The sequence below is a fragment of the Chrysemys picta genome, chromosome 24 (genome assembly GCF_011386835.1).
Source record: "Chrysemys picta bellii isolate R12L10 chromosome 24, ASM1138683v2, whole genome shotgun sequence".
Classification (NCBI taxonomy): domain Eukaryota; kingdom Metazoa; phylum Chordata; order Testudines; family Emydidae; genus Chrysemys; species Chrysemys picta.
Genome location: NC_088814.1, coordinates 2,757,694 through 2,785,578, shown reverse-complemented (window position 1 = coordinate 2,785,578; position 27,885 = coordinate 2,757,694). Strand labels below are relative to the sequence as shown.

The window sequence follows — 27,885 nt, the reverse complement described above, 5'->3', positions numbered from 1 at the left end:
CGGAGAGCCGGGGGAGTGGCTAGGGGCCGGTATAAAGTCCAGAGACTCTCGGCTCGGCTCGCACAGGCAGTGCGGAGTCTGGATGGCTGCTGGCCGGGCTGAGAGCAGGCTGTGAAGCCCTCTCCTCTCCGTGCGTCTGGGGGGCAACCCGGCTGGGACCCTGCTGCCTTCCTTGGCCTGCGCGCTCCCTCTCCCCCCTGCCCTCGGCTGGCTGGTCCGTTATTCGCCATAGCGCCCGGTCCGTACGCCCGCTCGCCATGCCCTCAGGCGGCCTCTCCGTGGTGCTGCTGCTGGCCACCATGGGCCTGTGTGTCAGCGACGAAGCCATCCACTGCCCGCCCTGCTCGGAGGAGAAGCTGACCCGTTGCAAGGCGCCCGTGGGCTGCGAGGAGCTGGTGCGAGAGCCGGGCTGCGGGTGCTGCGCCACCTGCGCCCTGAGCAAAGGGACGCCCTGCGGGGTTTACACTGCCCGCTGCGGCTCCGGGCTGCGCTGCTACCCGCCCCGGGGGGTGGAGAAACCCCTGCACACGCTGATGCACGGGCAGGGCGTCTGCACTGAGCTGTCTGAGATCGAGTCCATGCAGGAGAGCCTCCAGCCGGCAGGTAAGGAGGCTGGGCCTGTGTGGGGGGGCATGCATGGGAAGGGAGCCCCCAACCCTCCCCCAGGTCAGAGCCCTGCAGGCTGGCACCGAGGGGGTGAGCCATGGGCTGGCACAGAGGGACAGGTATGTGTGGGAGGGGAGGGGTTGGCTGCGCATGGACACTGCCGTGGACAGGAACACGCTCTCTGGCATCACTGCCCGGGGTGCTGGGGGGAGGTGAGCTGTACTTTAACACCCACCAGTGCCCCCCCAGCTGCGCCAGCGACGGGCCTCTGTGGGAAGATGCTAATGGCCGGGCTCAGCTGCAAGACAGAGCCGAATGGTTTGGGAGGGAAGGGGTTAATGCCAGTGGCCGGTGCTCGGGAGGGGGCAGTTCTCTGGGTATGGTGGGCACAAAGGGGGCACTCAGAGGAGCCTGGCTGGCTGCAGTGGAGGAGCTGGCAGACCCCCTGCACCATCCCGGGGGCAGCCCTGCTGCGCTTGTCGGCCAGGGCAGAGCTGGGCTGGTTCTTTGCAACAGCCGGCATGAGGATCCCAGCGCCTAATGTCGAGCTTTCCCAGCCCGTGCCAGGCGCCTGCGTTTCCCCCAGTGCCAGCCGCGGCGGGTCCCTTGCCAGGTGAGGAAACCCACCGATTGCCTTGCCCGTCCTCGTCCTGCCAGTGAGGGGCCCCCTCCCCACGGTGCCCGGAGTCCAGCGAATTAACGGGCCCAGCCCCGGCCGAGTGCAGCCTGGGCTCCGGGCCGCGGGGGCTCCAGGCCTCTGCGCCAGCCCTGTGCCCTGAGCCGGGGGCACCCCAGGCTGTCTCAGCTTTCCTGATCCATCGCCACAGGGTCAGATTTGCATCCTCTGGCCCCGCCCCGGCCCCTCAGGCTCCGCCTCCTCCCCCAGCGACACACGGAGGGGTAGGAGACGGGGGCTGTGTCATGCCGCTGCCCGAGCCCCTGTTCCACGGGGCACCCTGTGTGCATGGGTCTAGTGGCATCATCTGGCCATGCCACAGACCCCCCTCCCCAGGGCACGCGCTCGGCAGGCCGGCTGGGGGTTACAGAGCAGAGGAGCCCAGTGTTGGTGGGTGGATGGAGAGTTCGTTCCCCTTGCTCAGAGGGACACATTCCCTCCTCCTGTTCCCTGGCGCCTCCCACCCCCGTGCCCCCTTCCTCCGCTGGGCCACCCAGCAGCTCAGGAGGAAAGAGGCCTCCGGGCGCAGGCTGCCCTCTGGAATCAGGGTCTGGCCTTGGCCCTGGGGCTGGGAGTCAGGGAGGGGCTGACACCTGGTCCCCACCCCAGCCAAGAGCCTGGGAGTGAAGGACGGACCCCTTGCAGCTCGGGCTAGGGAGAGCCGCAGGACGGCACCCAGGGCGAGTGGAATAGAAATATCGGGCATCCACCCACCCATCTGTCCGTCCATCCATCCATCTGTCCACCTATCCGTCCGTCCACGGGCTGCTCCTCCAGCCATTACATCTCTGTGCCGCCTCCTCCCCCCCTGTACTGTCCCCTCTCTCTTCCGCTCCAGTAGACTTGGGCTGGGGACACCGGGGTAGCCACGGGGTACTGGGGCTGGCTGGCTGTGGTGCCTTTGGGGCGTCCTACTGGAGGACGTGCTGGAACGATCCCCAGGCCTGACCTTGCCGCATGCGGGTCTGTGCTGGGCCAGACTGCAAAGGCCTTGGGCAGATTTCCCGAAGGGACCTGCGGGAGCTCGGCAGGTGCCCGGTTCCCATTTCACCGAGGCACCAAAGCCTCTTACGCCGCTTTGGAAAATCCCTCCCTTGACGCTTGTCCCGCTGGCAAACTGGAATCCAACGCCAAGTCTTCCCTGTGCCTCTGGCCTGCCTATCCCAGCCCCCTCTCCCACTCCGACACCATGGGGATGGACACTCATCTCCGTCCCTCCCCGCCCAGTGAGCCCTGGCCTCTGCCCTGCCTGGTTGCTGGAGTGTGGGAGTCGGGTGCAGGGACGCGGGCGTGAGGGCTGCTAGGAAGCCTGCAGGGCTTCCGGCGTGTTCAGTTGTTGTCCTCTGTCCTCAGGCCGCCTGCTGCTTTCGGCTTTGCCCTGCATGATTCCGACTTTCCCCCCGAGTCTTCAGGAAACAGACTTGCGCTGACCCCTGTCTCCTCCAGCATTGCAGGCTCTGGCTGGGGGCAGAGGCCCAGGACGCGGGACCCTGGGATCTCCAGCCAGCTCTGCAGGTATCCGGATGAGTCTGGGCATGGAGAGCAGGTGCCTTGTTCCTCGCGGAGCGCGCCAAAGCCGGACCCGCCTGGGCTCAGGGCGGCCCCATCAGCACAGTGCAGGTCACGGGATCCTTCCGCCGCCCTCCTCTAAGCCCAACCTTCTCCCCTTTGCCGCCAGCTTCCCTCCTCTCTCCCAGCGAGCTCACACCCTCATCCCCGAGGCAGCCTGGGCCACTGGTAGGTGGCCACCTGGCCAGCTTGTGACTGGCCTGGCCGGCTTTCCTAGTGCCTTGCTGGTCGCCGCTCTGAAGTCATTTGCTGTTTTTTTGCTGTGCCCACGTGTGGCCCTGTGTGCAGTGATCTTAACGACTGGCCGTGCCCGCCATAGCTGGGAGTGCGCTGTGGCCACCTGGCCACATGCATGCGGCGTGCGTGGCAGGACGGATGCCAGCCAATGGGGAAGCGGTGCCCTCATCCCGCCTCCGAATTCCTCCACGTCCCGTGTAACTTTCCAAGAGCTGAGACCCTTCCTGGCCCCGCCCTCAGACTGGCCCCGCCTGGAAACTGGACCCGCCCACAGACTGGCTGGTTTTTGTGTGCCTCAGAGGTGGCAGCCCTGCCCGTTGGGGAGAGCTCAGGGCTGGGGGGCAGTAGAGGGGCTCTTAGGTTCTGTTACTGACTCGGATGAACTGTGGCAAGTTCCTGAACCTCCCCGTGCCCCAGGTCCCAACCTGTAAAATGGGCGTAGCAGGCTGGCTAGACTGCGCATGTGTCACCAGTGTCCTCTACTGGATAGAATAAGAACTGCTCGCCTGTGTGTCACATGTCCAGTACCGACGGCAAGCGTGGCTGTTATTCATTATCCGTATTACTGTCGTGCCTATGAGCCCTAGGCACGGACCACGACCCCTTTGCGCTAGGTGCTGTACAAACACAGACCAAAGAGCTGACAAGCTCCGGAAAGAGAAACCAGCTGGCTACAGCCAGACCAATGGGGGAGTCCCAGGGAGTGAGCCAATGTTGTGTGAATAGATGAGCCAGACACCGGGCGGGCCCCAGGGCAGCACGTGCAGTAGGAACAATGGGGTGGGCGGGAGGAAGTTTGTTACGTGGCAGGGAGCTGGTGCCCTTGGAGCTGGACGAGATGAGCATAAGTTACTCCCCCTGTGCATTATTGCCAGGGGGGTCGCTGGTAATTCAGTGGTGAGTGACGTTCCCTGCCTGTACCGGGGACCCCCAGACTTCCCTTGAGAACTGAGCATCCTACGCCCCTCTGAAAACACAAGCCGTAGTTGATAGCCAGCACCACCCAGCTGAGATCCCAGGGGCCCGGGGAAAATCCCCCCCCGTTGATGCTGCAGACTGGGGAGGGGGCACAGGGCACCCCGGAAGGGGGGATGGCAGGTGGCTGGAGAGATGGGTGGACTGGGTGGGGTTCAGGGCTTGAGGGCCGTGGCTAGGGATGTCTAAGAATGACGGCCGGGCGTGCTCGGCCTGGCCCTGCAGAGCGTTCCTAGAGACCCGCTGAGCCGCTGTTTGTGTCCGCCAGGCAGACGTGACTGAGCAGACGTTAATGTGTAGCTAGGACAGTAAACACGGGTCCCCAGTACCAGGAATTGCGCCTCCCAGGAACAGCTTTTTCCCCTGAAATCCTTGGCTGGGGGCAGGGGGGCTTTTTGGATTGCTCTTGAAATTGTAGCCCAGGCCTGGCAATCTTTGCCCTTGATCACGGGGCCTGCGGTGTGACGGGCCGGTGCCCGCTGGAGCTCCACACCTCGCCAGGGAGCCAGGGGAGCAGACGGCTCCTCCGCTGCCCTGTCCCTGCCCGGATACGGAGAGGGGGCCCTGCTCTGCTGCGTCTGGGATGAGAAACCCGGCTGCCTGCCCAGGGCTTGAAAGATCTTGGAGTTTGAAGCTCACCGGTGGGGCTGAGGGACCCCCCGCCCCTGCCCCCACGGTAGCATCACCCTGGCTGTCCATGGAGCGGTGTTGATGGAGGTGGTTCCTGCAGCTGGGCGGCTGAGCGCCAGCCGATGGGCAAGGCAGGCAATGCAGCGGGGGACACGTTACCCTTCCCACCCACGCTCCCCTCCCCCTCGGCTCCCGACTCCCCTGAGCTTTGCGGCACTTCAGGATCCAGGACCCCGAGTTGGAGGCTCAGGCCCAGTAAAGGGAAGCCAGACCCAGCTCCCCAAGGTGGGGGGGGGTGGGGCGTAATCTCCCTGCTGGAATCGCTCAGCCCAGCCTGGGAAGGGGGAGAACAGCCAATGGGACACCTGCTTTGACCGGTACTTCCACTTGGGCTGCCCCGGGGGAGTTCACTGGCCCCCCGGCGGCGCCCCTAGACTCCCTCCGGAAGGCTCCAGGCCCCGCTGGGGTCAGCGGGGCAGGAGGGTGCCATGGATGGGTGCCACGTGACGAGGCCGTGTGTGGGGCTGGGCCTGGCTAGCAATTGTCCTCCCGCTCTCGGGGCTGTGTTTGCGGACAGGGTTGGTGGCTGATAACAAGGTGGCTCCCAGCAGAACAAATACAGAGATGTAGCCAGGCAGGTGTGTGCCTGCCCAGCAGAGCCCTGTGAATGCGGGATGGGCTGGGAGAACGTACGCCCACCCACCTGGACCCTGACGGGAGCCTGGCTGGAACTGGGGCAAAGAGGAAGGGAAACCAAGAGGAATCAGCGGGCTGCAGCGTTCCATGTCCCTGGGAACCCCACAAGTTCACTGTTTCATCCCATGAAAACAAGATTGCGAACTCCTCTGGGGAGGAGCGGAACTGGATTAAGAGAGGCCCAACAGACCTATGGGCCCTGGCTTCTCAACTTATATCATGAGATTAGAATATCAGCTTTTAAAAAGCAAACGAAAAACAAACGCTCCTGGGTCTCATGGATGAAAGAAAAGCTTGAAAATATGACCAGAGCATAACTGGTGTCTGCCTGAGTTTGCAGAAAGCCTGGAACAAGAGCTCAAAGACGTGTGATCCCATTCATCTTAACTCAGAAACCTGTTGCCTCTCCAGAAAGGAGAAGGGTGACAACTTGGGGGCGGGGCCATGGCCTGGGGCGGGCCCATGGGATGTGTGTTTAGGGTCCTGGATTGGCTTAATTTGGTGACGGACAGGATCCCTGTCTGTGCTGGAGGCACTTGGGAAACAAAAATCCAGTCAGGTTTGGATTTGAAAAGATGCACCAGGCAGCTAAACTCTCCAAATTTGGCTTCTTTCAAGCAACAGCCAGCGCTTCTCCAAAAGCAGCCCCTGGCTGGGTTTGCTCAGCTGCCGGCATGAGAATGAATTAAACCCAACTGCAAGGCCAGGCCATGGCACCCCAGGGACTCCTGGGCCATTCTCAGGAAGTGCAGGTAATTAACCCACCCCCAATTACCAGGCAGGCTCCAGAAATCATGAAATTTAAACAAATAAATAAATGTCGGGTTCTTTTATTTGCTGTCTGCGTTGTGAGCCGTTAGGTTTAGTGGTTTTAATCTTTTCTCCACAGTCACAAGAGCTAGCAACTTACTGGGTTTCTTTAATGACAGCCAAGATTCTCACCTGATCACAGGGCTCCAGGAGCTGGGACTATCATGAGACTTGCCAGAAGCCTGAGAGTTTGCAACACGGCTGCATTAAGCTAACGGTGCAAAGTCCATATGGAGCCAAAGAACGTTTGGTTTGTCAGAACACAGGAACTGCCAGACTGCGCCAGATCCGAGGTCCATTCAGTCCAGCATCCCATCTCTGCCAGGGGGCAGCAACAGATGTCTCAGAGGAAGGTGTCAGAACCCCATGGTCAGCATAGGTGCGACAATCTACTTCTGCCACATTATCTCTCATCCTGATCTCTAATAGTCAGAGAGAAGTTTAAACCTTGCAGTAGGAGGTTAACTAGCCCTTCCAAAATGGGTTGTCGTGAATGAGAAGTCTGGGTGTTCTTGTTATCCAGATGTCTAGCTCCTTTTTGAATCATGCTAAATTCTTGGCCCCTGCAACTTCCTGTGGCAATGAGTTCCACTGTCTAATTCTGTCGGTTTCTGTCTTGTGGCATTCGGCAGCAGTTGCTGCTCTTGAGCGCGTGTGTGGCATTCAGGGAAAGGCGAAGGAGGTCCCTCCCCCCCGCCAACACTTGGCCACTAGTTAGTAATGATTTAGTACTGGATAAATATGTCTGGGGAAATTTGACCCTGTGGGAGCTACATATATGTTGTGTGGCTGCTATGGGCATGGCGGGGGATGGAACCTCTTCCCTCCTCTCCACACGGACATGTGGACACCAGTGAACATGCTAGCCCCTTGTTAGCAGCCTGATTTGCACATGGTTCCCATGGCACCTTGCTCTCCGCTGTGTCTTTCAGTTTTTCCAGCTGCCTTAATTTAAATCTAGCTTGTCTCCGCGCTGGCAGAGGCGTTCCCCCCCACGGTGTGGAGAGGGAGCCGGATTATGCTGGCGACGGGCCACGTGCGGCTGGTTTTAAGTTTGTTTATGGGACAGGCTAAAAATAGCAGCTAGGAAGAATGGAGCTAGCAGGCAGCCGGGTGAGCCTGACCAAGGGCAGAGGAACCAGCCCAGTTTGGTCTGGTCATTTCTACCTGGGACACGCTATCTATCTGCCTAGCCCGGATCCTGCTTCCCGCTCGTCTCGCGTCAGGGGGCACCCCAAGTCTGAGATTTGAACCTCTCCGGCAGCCGAGGCTCTGGGCACAATTGTTCTGGGGCTGACTTAGCGCTAGTCCCATCGGATACGCTTTGGGCATCCATCAGGCGATTTCTTTCCTTTGATCCCAAGGGTCGACTTGGCCGTTGTGTCCAGCCTCGGGGACCTTTCCTCCGCCGCGATCACATCAAGTGTGGGCCCAGGGAGCGGAGGAAACGCCGGGCTGGTTGCCGAGTAACGTGGCTTCAGGGAAATGGGGCTGGCACGGGGGCGATGCGACCGTAGGACCCCGCTGCCAGGGGTGGGGGCTGCTGAGAGGAGGGGAGGTGTGGGGTAACGGCTCAGCGCCTGTTCTGCTCCGATGTTGCAGCGAGCAGCGTTACCCAGCATTGGCTGGCACTGACCCGCAGCTCCCCGAGGCTTTCTCGAGTCTCGAGAGAGCAAAAGCAGGATCCGCCGCGCCTGGGAGTTAATGCCATCTCTCTGCTCTGGAGCAATGTAATTCTGGGCCCCGCTTGTCACCAGGCTTAGCAGTGCTGACACATGATTGCAGGGAGACGCGCTGCCTGTCCAGGGAGGAGGAGCGAGCCAGCGGGGTTATGGGAACGGAAAACCCAGCACAACCAGCATCAGAAAATAGAGCAGCACTTCCCAGGGTATCCCGTGCATTTGAGAGCTCTCTGGCTCCAGGTGGATCTGTCCATCTGTCTGTGGTTTTCCATCACACTCGTCACCCTGGGAGCAGCACAGGTAACTCTGCCACGCCCACCCCAAATTGTGGCCAGAGTTTGGGAGCTACTGAAACACGGGCGTGGCCTTGTCCTGCTCTCTGTGCCTCAGACCCCAGGGAGGAGCAGCTTGGCAGGGGGTGGGGGAATCCAGTCTGTGCCCTCTGGTGGGGTGGGAGGGACGGGGGCGAGGAAGGGACGGTTGGGTAAGACAGACAGACCAGACAGCCCTCTCTGTTTCTCCATGGCCCAGCCCCCACACCTCCCTCCCCCAGGGCTTCCAGACTCAGCCGGCCTGGCCTGCAGCATCCAGGTGGGCGTCACGCCCTGGGAGATGGGGTGTCCTGAGTGCAGACACGGGCGGGGGGCTGTGCACACGCAGGTGTACATCCAGGTACGCGCATCTAGATATGCAGGTGGCCCAGCAAACCCCCCCATTCCGGTGCGCCCTGGTTTGGCGGACTGACACAGGCACCAGCCAGGAGAGGAAGTGGTTCTCCTCCCTGCAGAGGTTCCACTAACAAACAGTCGAGGAAGCAGCCCTGGTTCCCCCCTCCAGCTCCCTGCAGCCAGCTCCAGCCCTGGGCCCTTCCCTTCGCCTCCTGCCTGACCTGCTCCCTGCTCCCCGCCTGACCCAGCCCTGCTCGTGCCTTTCCCAGGCCGGCCCCTGCCAAGCGAGAGGGGCTCAGAAGCCAGAAAGGGCGTTTTACTTCTCCCGCTCGGCCACGTCGGTGCCAGGACCACCTGCAGACAGTTACCGTGGGGGCTAGGCTCCGGCCCGCGCCTCTTTGGCCTGGGGGGCTGGGCTCTCATGCACGGTGCTGGCTCCAGGTACTCGGACCCTGCTCCCCAAACCTGGCCCTATTGTTCTCATCTCCGGCTCTCCCCCCCGCCCCGCCTTCGCAGCCACCGGGCGAAGAAGCAGGTGAAACCCAGAGACGGCCGAGGCTTTGCTCTGAGATGCCCGGTGACCCTGGGCTCTGGGGCAGGTTGGGCCGGGACCAGAACTGTGCCTCGGGGTTGGGGGGCTGTGACTGGTATTGGGACTAACGCTCCAGGGCGGGGACATACACACACTCTATAGCCTTGGCTGTGTTTGTAGGGGTATATTCCCCCCCCCACACACACACACTTCCCTGCCTTGGAGACAGTGTGGGTGATTCAGCAGGGGGCGTTCGTCCTTCCTCGGCATGACCCAGTGCTCGGGGCTGCAGTCCGCTGGCAGGGCCGCTGTGCTACCCAGCCTGTGATTGTGTGCCGGTCAGCGCTCATCACCCAGTGCAGGGGGCGCCCAGGTGTCCTGGCCAGGAAGGGGTTAAGGACAGAGCGGCTGGCTCTGGGGAGCAGCACTTCCTTCGGTGGCTCTGTTGTGATCCCGGCCGGCGTTTGGCTGGGACCCCGCAGATGGAGCCCGGCTCAGCGTTCCGTTTCCTAGAGGGAGCCGAGCCCTCCGGCTTCACTTGGAGCAAATAGGCCAAAGACTGAGTGACCGAATGAGAACGTGAGAAAGGAGGGAGCTCAGCACGGCAGCAGGGCAGGGGTTAACTGGGGGCTTTCATTCCCCCCTGCCTCAGCCCTGGCCCGGCCCCCCCACAGTCCGCTCCCTGGCTCCACCCCGGCCTACAGAGTCATGGGAGTCTCCCAACAGGTTCACACTGGGTGTGAGTCCCTCCACGACAGAGGGGGCGAGAGGAGCCAGAGGCCCTGCGGATCCGCTCCCTGGGGCTGCGCTGGGCTTCGAGACGCCGGGACCAGGCGTCTCAGCACGACCCCCCCAACCCCAGCATGTTGACAAGGTACCAAAAGCCAAATGTGTTCTGCCGGGGAGGCCAAGAGCGCAAAGAGCAAAGGTCCCGGGAAAGCGCTTGGCTGGGAGAGGCATGGCCACAGAGGGGAAAAAATCTGTTCTAAGGAAAACAGCAGAAGGACCCATCCCCAGCCCCTGGTGTTGGGGGGGCCACAGGGCCGGTGGGGAGCTGCTCCGTGCTGAGGGACTGCAAGGAAAAGGTGGGGCAGGGGAGGCAGCAGGAGTAAGGGGGGATCTTGCCTTCTAGGGGCACCCAGTCGCAACTGCAGGAGGAACACGGGGGAAGGGAAATGTGAATATCATGGGAGGAGCCGGGCCCATGTGATCGCCTCCTCCTGGCCCTCCAGCTAATACAACCGTCCTCCCACACTGACCCCTTGTCCGGAGCCCTGCCCGATGGGACCCAGCAGACTGGGCGAGAGCTGGTGTGTCGTCCGGCCCCAGCTCCGCGCTGAGATGGCCCCGGGGGCTGGGGCTGGAGCTGCTGTTCCCTTTTATGTCCGGCTTCAAAGCACCTGCTCTTGTGCTGAACCTTCAGGGTGTCCTCGAATGCCCCATCCGTGTTAACCAATGTCGGCAGCACGGCCCATGGAGCTGCAGCAGGCGGACCTCTCCAGGAATGGCTCGAAACCCCCAGTTTAGGTTTTGTGCCAACCCAGCAGAGGCGGCACATCTTCCCAGCACCGAGCTACCAGGGCTGACACCACTGGTGCATGAACAAAGGAGTGGGCTACCGGCCGCTAGGCGGTCTGCACAGCCGAATGAGCCCTGGAGCCGGCGCTCCCCTCTTCCGCCGGACGGGGAACGTTGGTGGGCCCGGGGGGTGTTGGCAGGCGGCTCGCACCGCGGCTGTCGCGTGAGTGGATGGTTAGAGGGATTTGCACGTGCAGGGCGATGGGGCTGGTACCGTTCTCCTCGGGCTAGGCCCGCGGGCATTTTGAGGGCTCTGCAAGCTCGCCAGCCTCTCGCAGGGCTAGTGCACTTCTGCTGGTGAGCTGGTGGGCAGGCCGCGGGCTCCCCGCACGGCTCGCTGCAGCGTCATTCACCGGCTGGGCGGCTCATAACGATATTGAGGGAACAGTCACAATACATGACTTGGACAAAACAAGCTGGTGAACTCCAAGCTATTTCTCAGTGTGGCAGATTCTGCTCCAGGAATCCAGCTGATTCTTGGCTCCGCCCGGCCTCTTTCCTTCTGCCCTTGGCTTTTCCTTCTTCTGGGTCATGCTGCGCTCTCCTGCCTCCCCTCCCAACGCAACGCTTCCAGCTGCCCTCCGAGGGGGAACCGAAAGGCCAACGCTCAAGCCACAGCCGAGGGCGTGGGGGGCGGGGTGGGGGGTTGCTGCCCCTTGGGAATCTTGTGCATTGTGCCGGGTTACCATGGCAAGTGGCCCCTCCATGGAGTCAGAGAAAAGTGGGGCTGGAAGGGACCCTGAGAGGTCATCAAGTCCCGCTCCGATTTGTTCCCGTCTTTCCCCAAGTGCGGTGCCCAGAGCTGGACTCCAGCGGGGGTCTCCTCTGTGCCTCCCAGAGCGGGACAATCACACGCCCGCACTCGTGGTCCGACACCCCGGTAGGCGGCATTGCTGAGTCCGAGTCTGCCTGGTTAAAGGCGGAGTCAGCCGAGGGAGCAGGCTGGTCTGGACAGGAGCCTGCGTTCCATGCAAAGCACAGCAAGGCTGGGCCGCCCAGCAGAGGGGCTGGCAGGCCGCACGGTGGGTTTGGATTGCTCTGTGCACAGACCTGGACCTGTTGCAAGGTTGACTGGAGCCAGCGGCGGCTGCTGCAGCCTTCAGTTCTCCTGGAGGGAGCATAGTCGCTCCCCTTGCAAGGTTTCTGTCCCCCGCTTCCCCCAGCCCGTCGATATCGACGGCTCCTGTGTAATGGTGCTGCTGCGCTGCCCCGAGAGATGCTGGCAGGCGGAAGGGCAGTGCCCGAAGGACTCGTCTCCTGGGAAATCCAGCCCAGCCCTAGACTTCACTAGCAGACCTGGCCACTGCCCCCTGGGCCAAATGTAGCCAGCAGAATATATCAAGGAGTGACTCTGGCTCTGGCGACCAGAGCTCTGGCCTGTCTCTGCCCCGGGCTGCGTGAAGCCACAGCTACCAAGGGGCTGGACAAAAGCACATTCCCACGCCCCATGGCCAGCGAGAGCGCCGGCCCCCTGCCTTGCCTGGCAGCCGCTCTCGAGGGAGGTGGTCCGTGCAGCGGCCGAGTGGAGAATGGGACCCCCCAAGCTCAGCCTATCGGGGCCGCAGCACATGGAACCCCAGGCCCCATTCTCAGCGCTGCCTTCCCCCCAGAGCATGTGTGCAATGCCCGCCCCCCAGGCTCCGGCCCTCGTGGTGCCGATACAGGGTCAAAGCCGGGGGAGCTTGTGGCTGATGCCCGTGGGACATGCACTTGGCCTGCATCTGGTGCTGACCCCAGGCGTGGCGGTGTGAATCCAGAGCCACCCATCTGGATGTATCCCCTGGGCCTGAGATCCAAATCTCTCCCCGTAGCCCTGGATTTCACTTCAATGCTGAGTCCATGGCGGCCTGGGGGCTAAGTAGCCGGGTCGCAAATGCACCCCAAGGGCTCCAGTGTCTTCACGCTGAGTGCTGCGAGATGCACTCCCCTGCAGGCTGGGGGGGACGCCCTGGCTGACGCCCCCCCCTCAGGTGGCAGTGCTGTTTGCTGAGAGCGCTGGCTGCATTCTTCCAGGCCAGGCGGACATCCCTTTCCTGTTTGCTTTCTGCACAGCCCTCAGCCTGCAGGCTTGTTATTGTGAACTCTCCACGAGCCCTCTCCCAGGCGCGTTCAGCCTCGCAGCTCTGCCAGCACCAAAACTGGCTCTAGCCCCATTGTTCTGCCGCCCCCTTCCTGGCCCGGCTGCCCCCTAAGCAGTCAAAGGTCAAGGCCTTTATCCCATTTCCCAGTGGCCGCCAGCCAAGTGCAGCCATGCTGGGGAGCGACACGAGATTTTTGCATTAGGCAACATCATTAGCTGGCTTGAGGAAGAAATGGGGGAAGGTCGTTTCTAAGCAGGGCTGAGAACATGACCCCGCTCAGGCAGAGGGATCAGGCCGGTGCTCTCCAAGCGTGATCCCAGATGGGAAGAGAGCAGGGCCAAAGTAGCTAAGGAGAGCTCAAAGTGCACCCCTTGGAGACAAAGACAGCCCAGAGCCTCCTGAGAGGTGGCCTGCACTCTCCTTCAGCTGTGGCTGGGGAGGCTCCCTGTCCCAGTAGATACGGAGCATTGCATACTGGGAACTAGACTGGGACCTGCCGCCCTTTAGGACAGACTTTGGCCAGCTCTGGCCTCAGACCTGGTGTTGGCTGATTTGAGTCAGCGAAACTCCCCAGGCCACGTGGAAGTTCTCAGACCTGGAGACACTGAAACTTAATAGTGGGGACCTTAAACCTTCCCGTGTGTAGGGTGCTGCTGGGCCAACCAGGCGGTGGCTGGATGCTGGATAGGACCGGTCAGTGGGGGGCTCCAGATTCTTGGAAGACACTTTATTTTCCCCATATGCTCGGACGAGCGGGGAAGAGCTTCCTAGGTCCCACCCTGGCGCATGCAAAAATGCCGAGATCAGCGTGAGAGCAACAGGCTTGGGGCCATTGTACGGGGACCTGCTCGGGAACCTGTAAAAGTCACCCCAGGAGCACACAGCTCCTGCCCCCAGCCCTGGGACCCTGACCTGCAGCCAGGAAAACCAGACCGGGCGTTTCCCAGCAATCGTGTGCGTTGCAGCCTCAGGCCGGATTCTGGACCCTGCTCCTCCAAGCTGTGTGAATCCTTTGCCTCTTCAAAGCACTTCCTGTTTCAGCTGACCTGCCCAAAGGGTCTTTGCTTTATTTAAATCACTTTAATCGGTCCCATTGAGATTCAACACCTCTATGCAGTGTGTGTGTGTGTGTGGGGGGGGGGGGGGTTGGAGGGGTAGAGGGGGCTTGAAGTCCGTTGGTAAAAGATTTTGCTCTGCTTCTCCCCAAATGCCTCTCCCCGGGAATGACAGGGTCTTGCAAGGTGCAGCGACTTCAAATCCGCCTGCGCCACCACTGAGTGTGCCCCAACTGGGCAAACAGTCCATCTGGCCCGGCAGGCGACCCATAGACCCCCCCGCCCCAGTTTGGAGGGGGATCCTCCCCCCGACACATCCTGAGATCCCAACCGGCTGGCTACCAGCTCACACCGTGTGGCATGGCCATGCCGTGGGGCAATCAGCGGCCAGCGCGAAGCCTCGCCACGTCCCGTCAGCACCGGCGCCGCCCTGGTACAGGGTCTCCGGCCGCTGCCACCTTTGGTTTCACGTTTCACGTTTCAAGGACTCGTGCTGTTCCTGGAAAAGGACAGATTACATGGAAAGCAAACAACAAACAGCAAACCAGAGAAGTGTCCGCACTGCGAACGTTGACCTGGCGCCTGACAGCCGTTCCATAAATACTTCCCTGGGCCAGTACGGCAGGACTCTGCTGGTGAGCGCAGGCCCCCGGGGCCTATCCACAGACTGGCCTTGTGGCAGGGCACTGGTCCCTTCCCCTCTCTGGGCTTGTGTGGACTGTCAGCTCTGCAGGTGGGGCTGTTCTCCCAGGTCCGTGTGCAGCTCCTAGCACCGCGGAGCCTCTGATCCTTGCTGTGGCCTCGAGGGGCTACCGTAATAAACGTAATACCAGCCACGGGCAACATCTGCTTCCCTGCAGCCGACCCGGGGGTTTCGTTGGTATTCACTCTGATCGCTGGGGGAGCGGGAGCAGCACGGATGCGGCCTGTAGCTCCCGCCCAGCCTTGGGGGGGGAGAGCCACTGTCGGCAGAGATGGGGCAGATAGACGGGAAGCCCGTGTCTCGCTCGCCTGAGAGCTTTGGCCACTATCTGATGCCACCTTCCTTCCAATCCACGTGATTTACTCCTATCAATTGACATTTGCTGGGAAAAGGGTCTTTTATCTTCACCTTTAGCTTTGGCTTGTTCCTCCGTTAGAAGTTCAGGGCAGCAGGTTCTTGTGTTTAAAACTTGTCTCTGCCCTGACACCCTCTGTGACCTTGGGGTCAAGTGACTTGAGCCACTGCCCCGCTAAGTGCCTCAGTTTCCCCATCTGACTCCTAGCCGGGAGGGCTGGGGGTGGCAGCTGTCTGGAGAGGGCTTCCCAAGGCTGGGTAGCGAAGGCTTTGCCTGTGTTCCAGACCTGAAGCAAATGTTGCCCTACATTGTTGCATAGCCTGGATAGCAGGGACTGTCTCCTTGCATATTAGCAGCCCAGCTCTCTCCCTCGGGCACAGCGTCCACAGAATCAGAGCTCTGATCCACCCCACCAGTCTCTGGGGAAGCAGGTGGAATAGCCAGACGCGCTCTGCATCTGGTGGCATCCCCGCGGTGTGGTTTAAAGAGTTTCATGTCCCCTTATTGTACTTTGCGTCTTGGCAAGTGGTGAGGAGTCACCATGCTCTAGCAAAGTGCAGAGGAGATAACCTTCGCAGGGAGCGTCCAGGCATTGATCGCCACCAGGTCAAATTACCAGGCTGGCTTAGGCAGAGCTCAGGGCCAAGTTACCTGTAAAACTCTGCTAGAGTTTGGCAAATCAGCAGAATTTCTCACCTTCTCGTGCCAGGAACCATCTCTGTGTACAGAGGGCTTTCAGTCAAGTCAGCACAGCTCATGTTTGCTTGTGCTGAAACCGAGTTGTTCGGTACAAAAATCTCCCTGAGCGGGTTAGATTTGGTGTTATGATTAAAACCAAACCTTACCTCATTTCATATTACCACTTCCGCCTGGGGATTGTCTAAAGGACCGGTGGGAGTTAGGCTTGTAAATCTGACTCCTATGACAGGTCCCAGGCAATAGAGAGAGAAAACGACAGTTCTGATACGTTTCTTAAAAATCAAGGGGGCTTTCTAGCGTATTGTGCATCGACAGCATTTCACCACAGTTCTTTGGGCAAATGCTTCTTCCCCGGCACTACTGATTAGTTTAAGCTGTAACTGCACTTGGAAATGGACCGTGCTACAGCCTGTTACAAGCAGCGTGGGTTTCTGTAGCTTTCTGCTCTGCAAAACTGGGCTAACAATGTCCAAGAGTGAACAGGGGCCCGTCCCATTCCTGTTACAGCCCAAATCAGTCAGGATAAAATCCACAGAGCTGGGTTCCAAAACCAGGCAAATCTTGTGTGTGTGTGAGGGGATGTGTGAGGGTGTGTGCGTGTGAGGTTGTGTGTGTGTGTGTGTGTGCGTGTGAGAGAGAAAGAGAGGGGATGTGTGTGTGTGTGTGTGTGAGGGGATGTGTGTGTGTGAGGTTGTGTCTGTGTGGGTGTACGTGGATGTGTGTGTGCATGTGAGGGTGTGTGGGTGTGCATGTGAGGTTCTGTCTGTGTATGGATGTGTGTGTGTGTGGGTGTGTGAGGTTGTGTGCGTGTGAGGGGATGTGTGTGTGTGTGCATGTGAGGTTCTGTCTGTATATGGATGTGTGGGTGTGTGAGGTTGTGTGTGTGTGCGTGTATGTGTGAGGGTGTGTCTCTGTGTGTGTGCGAGGGGATGTGTGTGTGTGAGGTTGTGTCTGTGTGGGTGTACGTGGATGTGTGTGTGCATGTGAGGATGTGTGGGTGTGCATGTAGGTTCTGTCTGTGTATGGATGTGTGTGTGTGTGTGTGTGAGGGGATGTGTGTGTGCGTGCATGTGTGAGGGTGTGTCTGTGTGTGTGTGAGGGTGTGTGTGTGCGTGTGTGTGTACGTGTGTGCGCTTTCTTATTTCACCGGCACATCTTCGACGCGTATGTGGCTGCAGATGTGACGTTCCCCTTTGCTGACAGACTAAGCCCGTGCTACGGCCATAACAAGCCGGAGACCTCGCTAGTGACATGCCCGCTCAGCCCTGCGGCTGTGGAAAAGGTTTGCATGGCAAAGACAGAAAAGCAAAAGCCCAGCACACGCAGTGGAAAAATGTTGTTTGAACCAAACATGGAGCTTTAAGGATCCTGAAATCAAAGGAACCTGCAGCATTTAAAAAATGCGGCGCTAACCAGCGCTGGTCCCGTGACAGCAGCCGCCCAGCCGCCAGGTCTGCTATTGCAGTCCTGGAGCCGCGCTTCACCCAGACGGGGGGGCCAACATTCTGGAGTTCACAACTGAACTCTGCTTTTTCATTCCTAGCCTTATTTCCTGCTTTCCCCGTCGGTGCCTGTGAATGACTGGTGGGTTCTGACTCCCCGGGCAGAGGGCACGGCTCTCCCGCTTGTGCCCGGCCACACGAGCACGGGAAGGTCTGCAGACTCAACGCCTGCAGCCTTTTGTGCCCCGTTCCTTCCCCGGAGTCCCAGGGAAAGGCTCAAGTTCCTTTTGCAAGTGACAGCTTGTAAATGAATATCAAACAAAACACATTGGGAACAGCAGAGAGCATCCTGGGAAAATCCTGCTTCCCACAATGTGCTCCGCTCAGCTAGGACATGCTGTCCTATCTCAAAGGAGCAGAAACCTTTGCCCTCCGGCGCCTGCCCCCTTGGCAAGGCAGCTGGGCTTGGGCTGTGCGGGGAGGGCTTTCGGGGTGTCGGACTGAGGCAGAGCCCAGAGGATGGGCTGCCCTGCTGCCGACTGGGTCGTCTGGCGAGAAGGTGGGGAGGGCCAGTGGGAACGGCGCTGAGGTCAGACTCCCACCGCAGCCGATGTTCCCTGAGCCTGGAGAACGGCAAACGGTTTAGGGGCGTTTCCCCCAAGGGCGAGCGAAGGAGGCTCACGCATTCCGTGACTTCTGATGGCCTTGGTTTCCATTGGACTGTGCATGCGTGTGTGCGTGCGTGCATGTGGATCCGTGTGTGTGTGCATGCATGTGGATCCGTGTGTGTGTGTGCGTGCATTGTAAGCACACGTGCAAAGCAATATCCGGAGATAATTGAGACCCTGGAGCTCAGCGAGGGTCTGAGCCGCGGGGGCGGGGGGGGGGGGGGGGGGGCTTAGCACAGGCCAGTCTACCGTCACGCACAGCGGCGCAAGAGAATCGAAACTTCCCATCCCATCTGATAGGCCCGTATGTTCGCTGCCCTGGCTCAGGCCCGAGGCCCGTCCCGCGAAGGATCCCATCTGGCCAGTACCACGTGGGTCAGAGGAAGGTGACAGAGACCTGCACTCAGCAGCCTCTGTTTCTAAACCCTGTAGTTAGAGAGTAGCACACACCCCGGAGCAGGTTTAATCTCCTTTCTAAAGCTCTTGTTACGGGATTTACTACAATCACTCTTGTTAGCTAGGTACGGGGCTAGTCCCTCGTCGAATCTTGCTAAGATCTTGGCTTCAATAACATCTTGTGGCAATGAGTTCCGCCGTCTAATTATGCATTCTGTAAAGAATTTCCTTGCATCGGTTTGGAAAGGCCGACCTTTCCGGTTCATTGGACGGTCCCTTCTTCCTGTGTTATGAGACCGGGAGAGCAGAAGCTCCAGACCTCTCTTCTCTAGACTCCTTACTATTGCCCGGTCCCCTCTTACGTCCGCTCTAAGGCAAACGATCCCAGTATTTTCAATCACGTTTCTAGGAGAGTCTTCTCAGGCCCTGATCATTCTCATTCCTCTTCCCTGAACCTCCTCGAGCACTGCAGTGTCCTGCCTGAACCGGGGCAGCCAGTGCTGTGATGGCTCCAAACTCCTGGGCTACTGAGGGAAGCCCCCGGGGGCCTTACACTGCCCAGCCAGGCTGTATTTTTTTAAGGGGAAGTATTAGTGGATCTGGCCCCACTGTGTCTGGAATCCCAGAGCAGGGAAGATGCAGAGGCCACAGTGAAACTGGAAAGGAACTGGGGCGGCGGGGGGGGAGGGTTGAGGTTGGCGAGGGGGGTAGTTTAGCTGAACTTTTGTGAGCCCCCCAAAAGTGTTGATGAAAGTTCAGGGCCAGTTTGTGGGCTGGTTGGTTGGTGCGCTGGGGCTGCCCTTTGCCCTTCGTGCTGCTGCAGGACATCACTGGGGAAGGGCAGCCCCACTGCGCTCCCCCAGCAGCGGGCCCCACAGGGCGTGGGCAGCACCCCCTGAGCCCAAGGCCGTGGGTGCGAGCGCTCGGCCGGCCAGCCCGTCGGTGCCGCTGGAGCTCAGACAATGAAACTTGAGCTCGTTGGACACGGTGCATTTCCAGCACGAAAGGCTCGGCCAGGGAAAGGAGCTGACGTGCAGGGCCTGGCACAGCCCGGTGCCAGCTTTCCATGCCGAGGGGATAAAGTGCTAGACCGAACGGGGAACAAAGCGGGGGGAGTGGGGGAGTCTGAATCACGCCGTCACGGAGAGAGCCAGCGAGGCAGGCAGGGGGCCGGAGCGCGTTACTGTGGAACGATGCCTGTTAGGCCTCCCATTGGTGGCCTTGTTTTATCCCGGGTGCGAATGGGACAGACGCATCGCTCCAGGCACCCGCCCTGGCATGGATGGGCACGGTCCTGGGTCCTCCGAAAGCCGCCCGTGGCTGGGAAGGTGGGTGATTTGCCACCTCCTGCCTCGTTAGTGCAGCCCAGCTGGAAGATCTCATGGCCCTTTGGGCCTCACTTTTCCGAGGTGGCCACTGATTTGGGGAAACTTGGGGGTTTCTAACACCGCCAGCTCTCCAGAATGTGGGAGCCTGGCGGGAGAGCTTTGGGCTGCACGTCTTTTTGCCTAGGAGTCGGTCCCTATCTGGGACTTGAACCCATGAACTCTGGTTCTGGAAGCAGCTCCTGCATGAGCTGAAGGAGGAGCAGCGCTGGGCGTTAGCAGCAGTAGCACCGCTCTCCCCTTCGCAGGACTCCAGCCTAGGGCCAGACCAGGCCATGCATCTGCCAACAAGCCTTCCCGCCGAACTCGTCCAGCGGAGCCCGCATGGCCTGCGCCGACCGTGCCAGCGGGCACAGGGGAAGCCACATCCCATTCAGTGCAGGGTGGCAGCAGGCGTAACTCCACTACGGTCAGCGGGGTTACCTCGGCAAGGGGGAAATGCTCGTCGCGGGAGCACCCCGAGATCGGGCCCATCCGGATTCGGACCAGGGATGCAGGGACAGGACGTGCTGGCATTAAACCCTTTTCCCAGCGGGGACCAGCCTCCCTTCGAGCTCCGGCCCTGCTGTTCTTGCCCCTAGCTGGGGCTGGCAGGTCTGGGCCCACCGAGACGCCTTGGGCGAGGGTTATGCCATGAGACAGGGGCCCCGGAGCGGACCCCTCTTTGGCTCCCTGGCCATCTTGCTGGATGCACCCAGAGGAAGGTGCAGCTGTCTCCTTGGCCTGCTGCCGGCTCGGGCCTAGCGGGTATAAATAGAAGTGGGGGGCCAGGGAGGGGAGGAGTTTGTTGTGGTTACCATCCCGGGGAGTGACAGATCTCTTGGGGAAACGCCAGCCGGAGACTGTCACAGAGCTCTGGGGCCCAGCCGGCCTGTGGGGAAGGGGTCCTGGGGATGCACAGAGCCTGTCAGATGGTGCCGGGCCACGGGCCCCAGCCTCCGTTAGCAAAGAGAGCCGCTGGTCTGTAGCTGCGGACACATCACCTGGCCCATGAGGCCTCTGGAGCGGGGTGGGTGGGTGTTGCTGGCAGAGGGGAGGGAGCCGCGCGCGGGATGTCAGCGCTGATGCGGGATATCGCACAGGTGACCCCAGCAAATGCTCTGGGGCCTCATGCATGGGATGTTCTCCGTCCCTAGAGGGCAGGAGGGAGGGGCAGGGTGCATGGGAGGACAGGGGGTGGGGTCACTGGGACAGCCCCTGTTCGGGGGCCAGTTGAATGCGTGCAGCTCGGTTGTCATCAGCCAGCCAATGATAATAAAGCCATGAGTGCAGCCCCGCATGCGTCCTAGGAGACCCTACACTAACAAACCAAGGTACACGGCCTAGCACACCTGAGCAACTCCTCTCGAATCAAACCAGCACTGGTGCGCACCCCTCCAATAATAAACCACTCGTCAGGCGCCACCCTACCGTAACCAACCAGGCTGTAAAGCACTGACTTTATCTGTTGTCACACTACAATCAACGCTGAAAAGCTGCTGACCGCCCGGTGGAGAGGTGTGGGGGTGGAGGTACCCGGGGCTGTATGGGGAGCCGGAGGAGGGGTGCAGATTGGGGGAGAAGACTTTTTAAGCCCGGTGTTAGAGCTAACTGCTGCCCCCCCACCCAATGGCCGCACATCGGTTGCCTCGGGTGGGAAGGGGCAGGTTACGCTGAACTGCTGGGCTGATGTGCGAACCCATTTGTATCCTACATTCCCGGGAGCGAGGCCAACTTTTACATAACGGATGGAAACTTTGATTCAGCCCATTTGGAAAAGGGCTCGGGAGCAAAAGCGTTTTGGAGTCCCGGTGGGAGGGAGCGAACTGGGCACAGAAAAGGAGCCGGGAACTCGCCCAGAAGGGGCCTGTCAGTGGGCCAGTTCGGAGCAGGGCTGGGGGCCAAAGCTGGCTGCTGCCTATGGAACCGTCTCTTTGGGCTGCAGCCGGGATTGCTGGGGAGGTGCCCCGGAGCTGGGCGGCGGGGTCGTTCTGGAGAGGCAGGCTGGGCAGCCGCTGGGCACCATGGCGGGCAGCTTGGGAAAATCCAGTGGTGAGGAGCGGCACTAGAAAGATTTACATGCAAACAAACTCACTGGAGCCAAGCTCCCCGCAGGGGCCACAACAAAAACTGGGCAAGAGGGAAGAAGACATTTCCTGCATCCCTCTGTGGCTGCTGCCATCCCGGTGAATTTCCCCCCAAGCCAATGGCTGGAAGAACAAAGAGGAGGGTGGCCTCAGGGTTACGGGGAGGAAGAAAGGCCCAGTGCCCAGGGCACTAGCCTGGCACTCACTGGTGTATCAGTTCCCAGCTCTGCCCTATTGCTTCGTCGGCTGCTGCAGTTACAATGGGGATATGGGCACCGAGCCGCCGTCTGGGATAAATAACGATTGTGAGTTGTGTGGCTACTGTGGTGCTTGGGGGACAGAGACACACCCAGCCAGACGGGCCGACACGCCCTGGCTACATAAGAACATAAGAATGGCCGTACTGGGCAGACCAAAGGTCCATCTAGCCCAGTATCCTGTCTACCGACAGTGGCCAATGCCAGGTGCCCCAGAGGGAGTGAACCTAACAGGCAATGATCAAGTGATCTCTCTCCTGCCATCCATCTCCACCCTCTGACAGACAGAGGCTAGGGACACCCTTCCTTACCCATCCTGGCTAACAGCCATTAATGGACTTAACCTCCATGAATTTATCCAGTTCTCTTTTAAACACTGTTATTGTCCTAGCCTTCACAACCTCCTCAGGCAAGGAGTTCCACAGGTTGACTGCACTGCATGAAGAACTTCCTTTTATTTGCTTAAAATCTGCTGCCCATTATTTTCATTTGGTGGCCCCTAGTTCTTGTATTATGGGAACAAGTAAATAACTTTTCCTTATTTACTTTCTCTACATCACTCATGATTTTATAGACCTCTATCATATCTCCCCTTACTCTCCTCTTTTCCAAACTGAAAAGTCCTAGCCTCTTTAATCTCTCCTCATAAGGGACCCATTCCAACCCCCTAATCATTTTTAGTTGCCCTTCTCTGAACCTTTTCTATTGCCAGTATATCTTTTTTGAGATGAGGAGACCACATCTGTACGCAGTATTCCAGATGTGGGCGTCCCATGGATTTATATACGGGCAATAAGATACTCTCCGTCTTATTCTCTAAGTGCCATAGAGAGCTGTGGCCCTGCACGGTAACTCAAGAGACCTCAGTTCTAGTCCCAGCTCTGCTGCTGTTTCACTGTATGGCCTTGGGTGTGTCCTTAATCTCGTTGTGCCTCAGTTCCCCCGTCTATGAAATGGGGAGAAGGATCCTGGCTTTCTCCCGCCTCTTTGTCTGTTTAGACTCTTCAGCCTTCGTCTGTCCGCACCTGGCCCGAATTTAACGCAGATCAGTGAGACTAGTCAGAAAGGTGAGGAGGAAATACCTGAAGTGCCATGCAAAGCAACCAAGGTTTCTGAATGTATTAAGCGGCTGGGTGACATTTAGGCAAGAAACGGTGGTTTGGTGGAACTGGGCAAATCCCTCGTTTTGGCTGGTGAATGAGGAGCCAGCCCAGCTCTGCTCTAGTGTCTGTAGGCGGCCGGGAGAGCAGCTCACGTTGCCGGCTTCTCTTTCCCCGTTAATGCGTGGTACCAGGGCTTGGTTTAGCGGGCTGGGCCTTCCCCCACGGGGGAAGAGGGATCGCCAGCCACAGCCCCATGTAACGATCCGAGTCAAAATCTCATGTTATTCTGTCCTGCTTTGACACTGCGTGTGTGACCCGGGTGGAGGCGCGCCAGGCTGTCCAGAGCAACCTGCCTGGCTGGCCGCGTCTCACCCACCAACAGGAGGTGGGAAGGTTGGTCCAGCCAGGCGCTGGCTTAAAGTGACCCCTGTACGTCAGTGCTTGGCTGGATTCCCGGGACTCGTCCAGCCTGGGGCTCTGCTAGGCCGGCCCAGCTGGGGCACTTCCCAGTCCAGGGGTGGGGTTTTTGATGGGGGCGTCCATCGAGTGGGAACTAGCTGTGGGACCAACATGCGAATGGGGGTGTCTGTAGCAAAGGCGTCGCTTGGAGCTGGCCTGAGACTTCATTTCACACGGGTCACCACTAGCTCCCAGTGCACAGCCGCAGACAGGAGCAAGCGCCACCAAGTCAGGCCTGGCCCGGGCTTCCCTGACGGTTACATGGCTCCAGCAGCACAGGACTGTCTGCACAGCTGGTGCATTCTGGGAGAAGCTGAACAGCGGCCCTGTGCTAGCTATCTAAACGCCCGGGGACCCCGTGCAAAGCATATCCAGTGCACGTCAGAGCCACGTGCGGAGTCAATCCTGTAACAAATTCCCTGCGGCTTTGCACCATGGCCATCTGCAGCTGACCCGACACCTCTGTGCGGTGGAGGGGGCAGGGAGGTGCAGAGAGGGGGAGCAGGCCAGGGCTGCGCTGGGTCCAGTTCCTGGATATCGCTCTGCAAGGCTCCTGCCCCAGCCCGCCCGAAACGCTGCTCCCCTCTCTCCCTGACCTTCCGATTTTACAGATAAGGAGGAGATCGACCACCCCAACAACAGCTTCAGCCCATGTAGCATCCAGGACCGGAAATGTCTCCTGAAGCAGCAGGCAAAAACCCGCGACCGGGTGAACAGTGGCGTGAAGATGAGGAGCAACGGGAACTCGCATCATCGGGAGGAGACGAGGCAGATAGTGAGATGCCCCTTCCACTCCCTGCAGGGGGGCTGCTGCTGCACGGGCCTGGGATCAACTCCCTTCCCCCCTAATGCCCGGGCGCCTCTCAGTGCCCAGCGAGTGACTGGTGTTTGGGGCTGCAGAGTAGGCCCCAGCGGGCGGGTCTGTCGTGCAAGCAGCCGGCCTGGGGTAGCTTTGGTTTGTCAGGGGTGCACCGTCCTGTTAACCACTGTCCTCGCTCTTCACCGCTCCTTGCGCCCCAGACAAGGAAATTCCCCACTGGGGGCGGGTGGTGCAGGCCCCCCAACACCGACACCGACGAAGGGGAAATGAGCAACGGCCCCTATGGTCCCCAGGCGTTGCAGGGGCTACAGCAGGGAGTGGGGCTCTCCAAACACCCAGGGGGTATTGTACCCTCACGCCGAGGGGGGGGACGTTTGCAGCCATCCCCTCCCCCAGGGAACCCTTGGGAGGAAGCTCCAGGTGCCAGGTATTATTAGTGGCTGCCACGTGGCGGGTATCTGGCAATGGATGGGAGAGGGGGACTCCAGCCTGTCTAGGTGGAAGGAGGGAGGGAGTCTTCTTCCTCCCCCGAGCTGGGCTCCGATCAATGCTTTCTGTGCAGGCCCAGGGGTCGTGCCAGAGCGAGCTGCACCGAGCACTGGAGAGGCTGGCCGCATCCCAGACCCGCACCCACGAGGACTTGTACATCATCCCCATCCCGAACTGCGATCGCAACGGCAACTTCCACCCCAAACAGGTACGGCCTGCGCCCCCATTGCCAGCAGGCGCCCCAGCCTGGGGGTCGGGAACAAGGACAGCCGGAGCGGGGCACACACCCGTTGTACAGCTAAGGCTGTGGCTGACCCACAGGCGTGGGAATCTGGACTCCTGGGTTCTAGCCCAACTGGGTGACCAAGGACCACGTAAAAGCCCCTAATTTGGGGTGTTCAGCACCCACAGCTCATTGATTTTGGCCCTTCTGAAAGCCAGGCCCCAGGGGCCTCAAGTCGGGCCCCCAAACTTAGTGGGGACAACCGCTGAAAATGTAGCCTTCGCCTCCACGTGTCCCGGTCTTCCCGGCGGCAAAGGGGACCCTAGTGCCTGCTCCCCTCCCTCGCAGGGGGCTTGCCAGGCTAGGAATTAATCATCCCCAGAGGGGAGGGGTGAAGGCTGGGCAAAGAACCACTAGGAGCACCCTCATGGTGGGAGGCGTTTGACCCGCCTGGGCCAGTTCACCCATTCGCCACTAACCGGAACGGACACCTCCTCCGTTCAGCATCGCTTCGGCCACAGGCCTGCCGAGGCTCTGCCCAGCACTTCACCCTCCTGGAAACCAATGGGACCTATGGGCCCGGGCGCTGTGCTGTCTGTCGGGTTCCTGGGGAGCCTGCTGAAATCAGTGGACGCTGTACTGGGCCCATCATGTTTAGAAGTAGAGAAGTAGAGCTGGACTCAGCTCCCCATGCTCACAGGGCAGGGTCGGATGTGCCTCTCTGCCAGCCCAGGGCCGGACGTGCCCCCCTGCCGGTGCAGCAGGGACTAACCAGAGCCTCCTGTCCCATGCGCAGTGTCACCCGGCCCTGGACGGGCAGCGTGGGAAGTGTTGGTGCGTGGACCGGAAAACTGGCCTTAAGCTGTCGGGAAGCCCGGAGCTGAAGGGCGACTTGGATTGCCACCAGTCTGTGGACGGCGTGCGAGAGTGACTCGGCGGTAAACGGGGGACAGGGAGATTTCCTTGGCGACCGGCCGGGGCCGAGCCAACCCATTGGTGCTGTTTCTGAGTGGAAAGGAAGGGGACACGACCACAAACAAACCTCGCTGGGTTCGGGGGATGCCAAGATGTGCTAATGCCCTCGCGGAACTGCTGTCGCGCCCCCTGTACCTCAGAGCCGCTCTGCCCTGCACCCCCTGCCCACGCGCCCCTTGATTCCGACATTGCAATTCTACCCTGGGCTCTGTGCACGGACGGGGGCGCGCCCTGGCTGACAGGGGGGTGGGGTTGGGCCTCCAGGCCAACATGACCACTAGCAACGAGTAACTCTAGGGACGTCACACTCAGGGGTACGTTACCCCCCAGCCTCTCCGGCCCCGGCCCCCGGACAGCCTCCCGGTGTGACCCCCTCCCCCAACTTCCCACTTTGCTCTCGCTCGCCCCGGCCAGCGGGGGCGCCGTGGAGCTGCGGCTTTGCCAGCCCTAGCGCTGTCTCCGGGGCAGGCGCGGGGATGCGCTGCAGCGGCCGGAGGGAAGGAGGGGCTCTTTGGAGATCATTTTGCCACAGTCCGATGACAGAGAGCAACAGACACAGGCCCCCAGAGTCGCCTCAGTGCTGCCGCCGAGTATTTGCCTTATATTAGACGCCTAGTCATGGCCCTGCTCACGGTGGCTGCAGGACTGTTGGAGTCGCAGCCCTGCCCCCCACTGCCCCCATTTTTTCAGTGTGGTTTCACCAGAAGGTGTGCTAGGATTTCCCTGCATTCCCATGCCCTTTCTCCTGTGCCTGCCGGATTAAGGCGTGGGGACTACAGGCTTGTCTCTAGGGCCCCAGCACTGGGAGCCATGTCATTGCATCCGAATCTCCGCTTTCATTTGCCAAAAGAAGAAGTAAGTTGCTAGCCCTCGTGATGGCAGAGAAACGCGCAATGATATGACCCAAGTGCTACTTACGGATGCAGTGAGAAGTTCCTGAGTCTTCAGAGAGCCTGAAACAAGAGCTCGGAGAGGGGGGCCTGCTCTGCTCATTTCAATGGGGTGTTAACTCCAGGCCCTGCCAACCCCACCCCAGCAGAGGACTCTGTATGGGAGGAAGAGAAGCGTGCAGTGGTCTGGTTCCCCCAAACAGATACACCCCGGCAGGTCAGGTAAGTACCGGGGGGAGGTGGGGGGAAGGGGGGAGGCTTACTACCACGCCTGCCTGTCAAGAGGAGCACTAATGGGCCGCTCACCAGACAGTTCATGGGTGGGTGATTGGAGGGGCGAGCCAGGGGAGGCCCTTGTTGTTATGTGCCTGGGATCCTAGATTGCATTGATGTGGCCTGTTGACACACAGGGCAGCATGTATCCGTGTCAGTGACGTATGTGTGGGTAGGAGCGTACGGGGTGGGTGACAGGAGACGTCTGAGAAGGTCTCAGGGAGGCAGGTAGCAATGGACATAAGATCCCTCTCCAGTGTTTCCTGGCTCGTCGCTCGCGCTTACCGTGAGCCCCACAAGCTCTGCCTCTCACGGTCCCTGCAGTCCCGCAATTCGGGGAGAACTCTGGCGTGCCTTTAACAAGTGGGACATTTCTCGCCCCGCTGGCTGCAGGGAACAGCCTGAACGCGTGACCCAGGGGCACCCGAAAGGCTGCAAACCCAGAAGACAAATAAAACGCGACCCAAACTGATCGCTTTTAGATCTCCCTTTTTTTAAGCCAGCCTCGCGGTGTTTTGAGGCCGGCTGCCTGGTTTTGGGCTGCGTGGAGCTGGCCCCACCACATGCAGCGAGGCCCCCGTGCTCAGCCTCACGGCGGTGCCATTGCAGGCAGCCAGGAGAACGTACGGGGTGGGGGGAGTCGCAGGGTTGTTTCTCAGCACGGCCCAGGAACGCGGTAGCCCCCCCACAACGGGACCTTCCTTCTTCTTCAGAGCGAAGGCAAAGTTTCCTCTGCAAAGCCCTGGTCTGCGGGAGCAGCTGGACAGCGGGTGATGGGGATCAGCCGCCCCGGAGCTCTCCCGCCCCCTCTAACGGCCAGGCGGACGCGTGTGGTGTCTAGGGTTGCCAATTTTCTAGTCGCACAAAATTGAACACCCTAGCCCCGC

The 27,885-nt window shown here is 60.2% G+C and overlaps 1 protein-coding gene across 1 annotated transcript; it reads left to right on the top strand.

The window, feature by feature from the left end:
* The first annotated feature begins 66 nt into the window (after positions 1–66).
* IGFBP4 (insulin like growth factor binding protein 4) lies at positions 67–27,470 on the top strand. Its single transcript, XM_005294116.5, has 4 exons — positions 67–603; positions 23,940–24,103; positions 24,711–24,845; positions 25,657–27,470. Exons 1-4 carry the CDS (start codon positions 258–260, stop codon positions 25,789–25,791), a joined length of 780 nt encoding a protein of 259 aa, XP_005294173.1. The 5' UTR covers positions 67–257; the 3' UTR covers positions 25,792–27,470.
* The last annotated feature ends 415 nt before the right edge of the window (positions 27,471–27,885 follow it).

Bases quoted from the DNA above. Each gene is read 5' to 3' on its own strand.
- IGFBP4 (XM_005294116.5), top strand. From the start codon at position 258: ATGCCCTCAGGCGGCCTCTCCGTGGTGCTGCTGCTGGCCACCATGGGC. The intron at 604-23,939 runs GTAAGGAGGCTG...CCGATTTTACAG, and splicing joins GGAGAGCCTCCAGCCGGCAG to ATAAGGAGGAGATCGACCAC. The intron at 24,846-25,656 runs GTACGGCCTGCG...TCCCATGCGCAG, and splicing joins GCAACTTCCACCCCAAACAG to TGTCACCCGGCCCTGGACGG.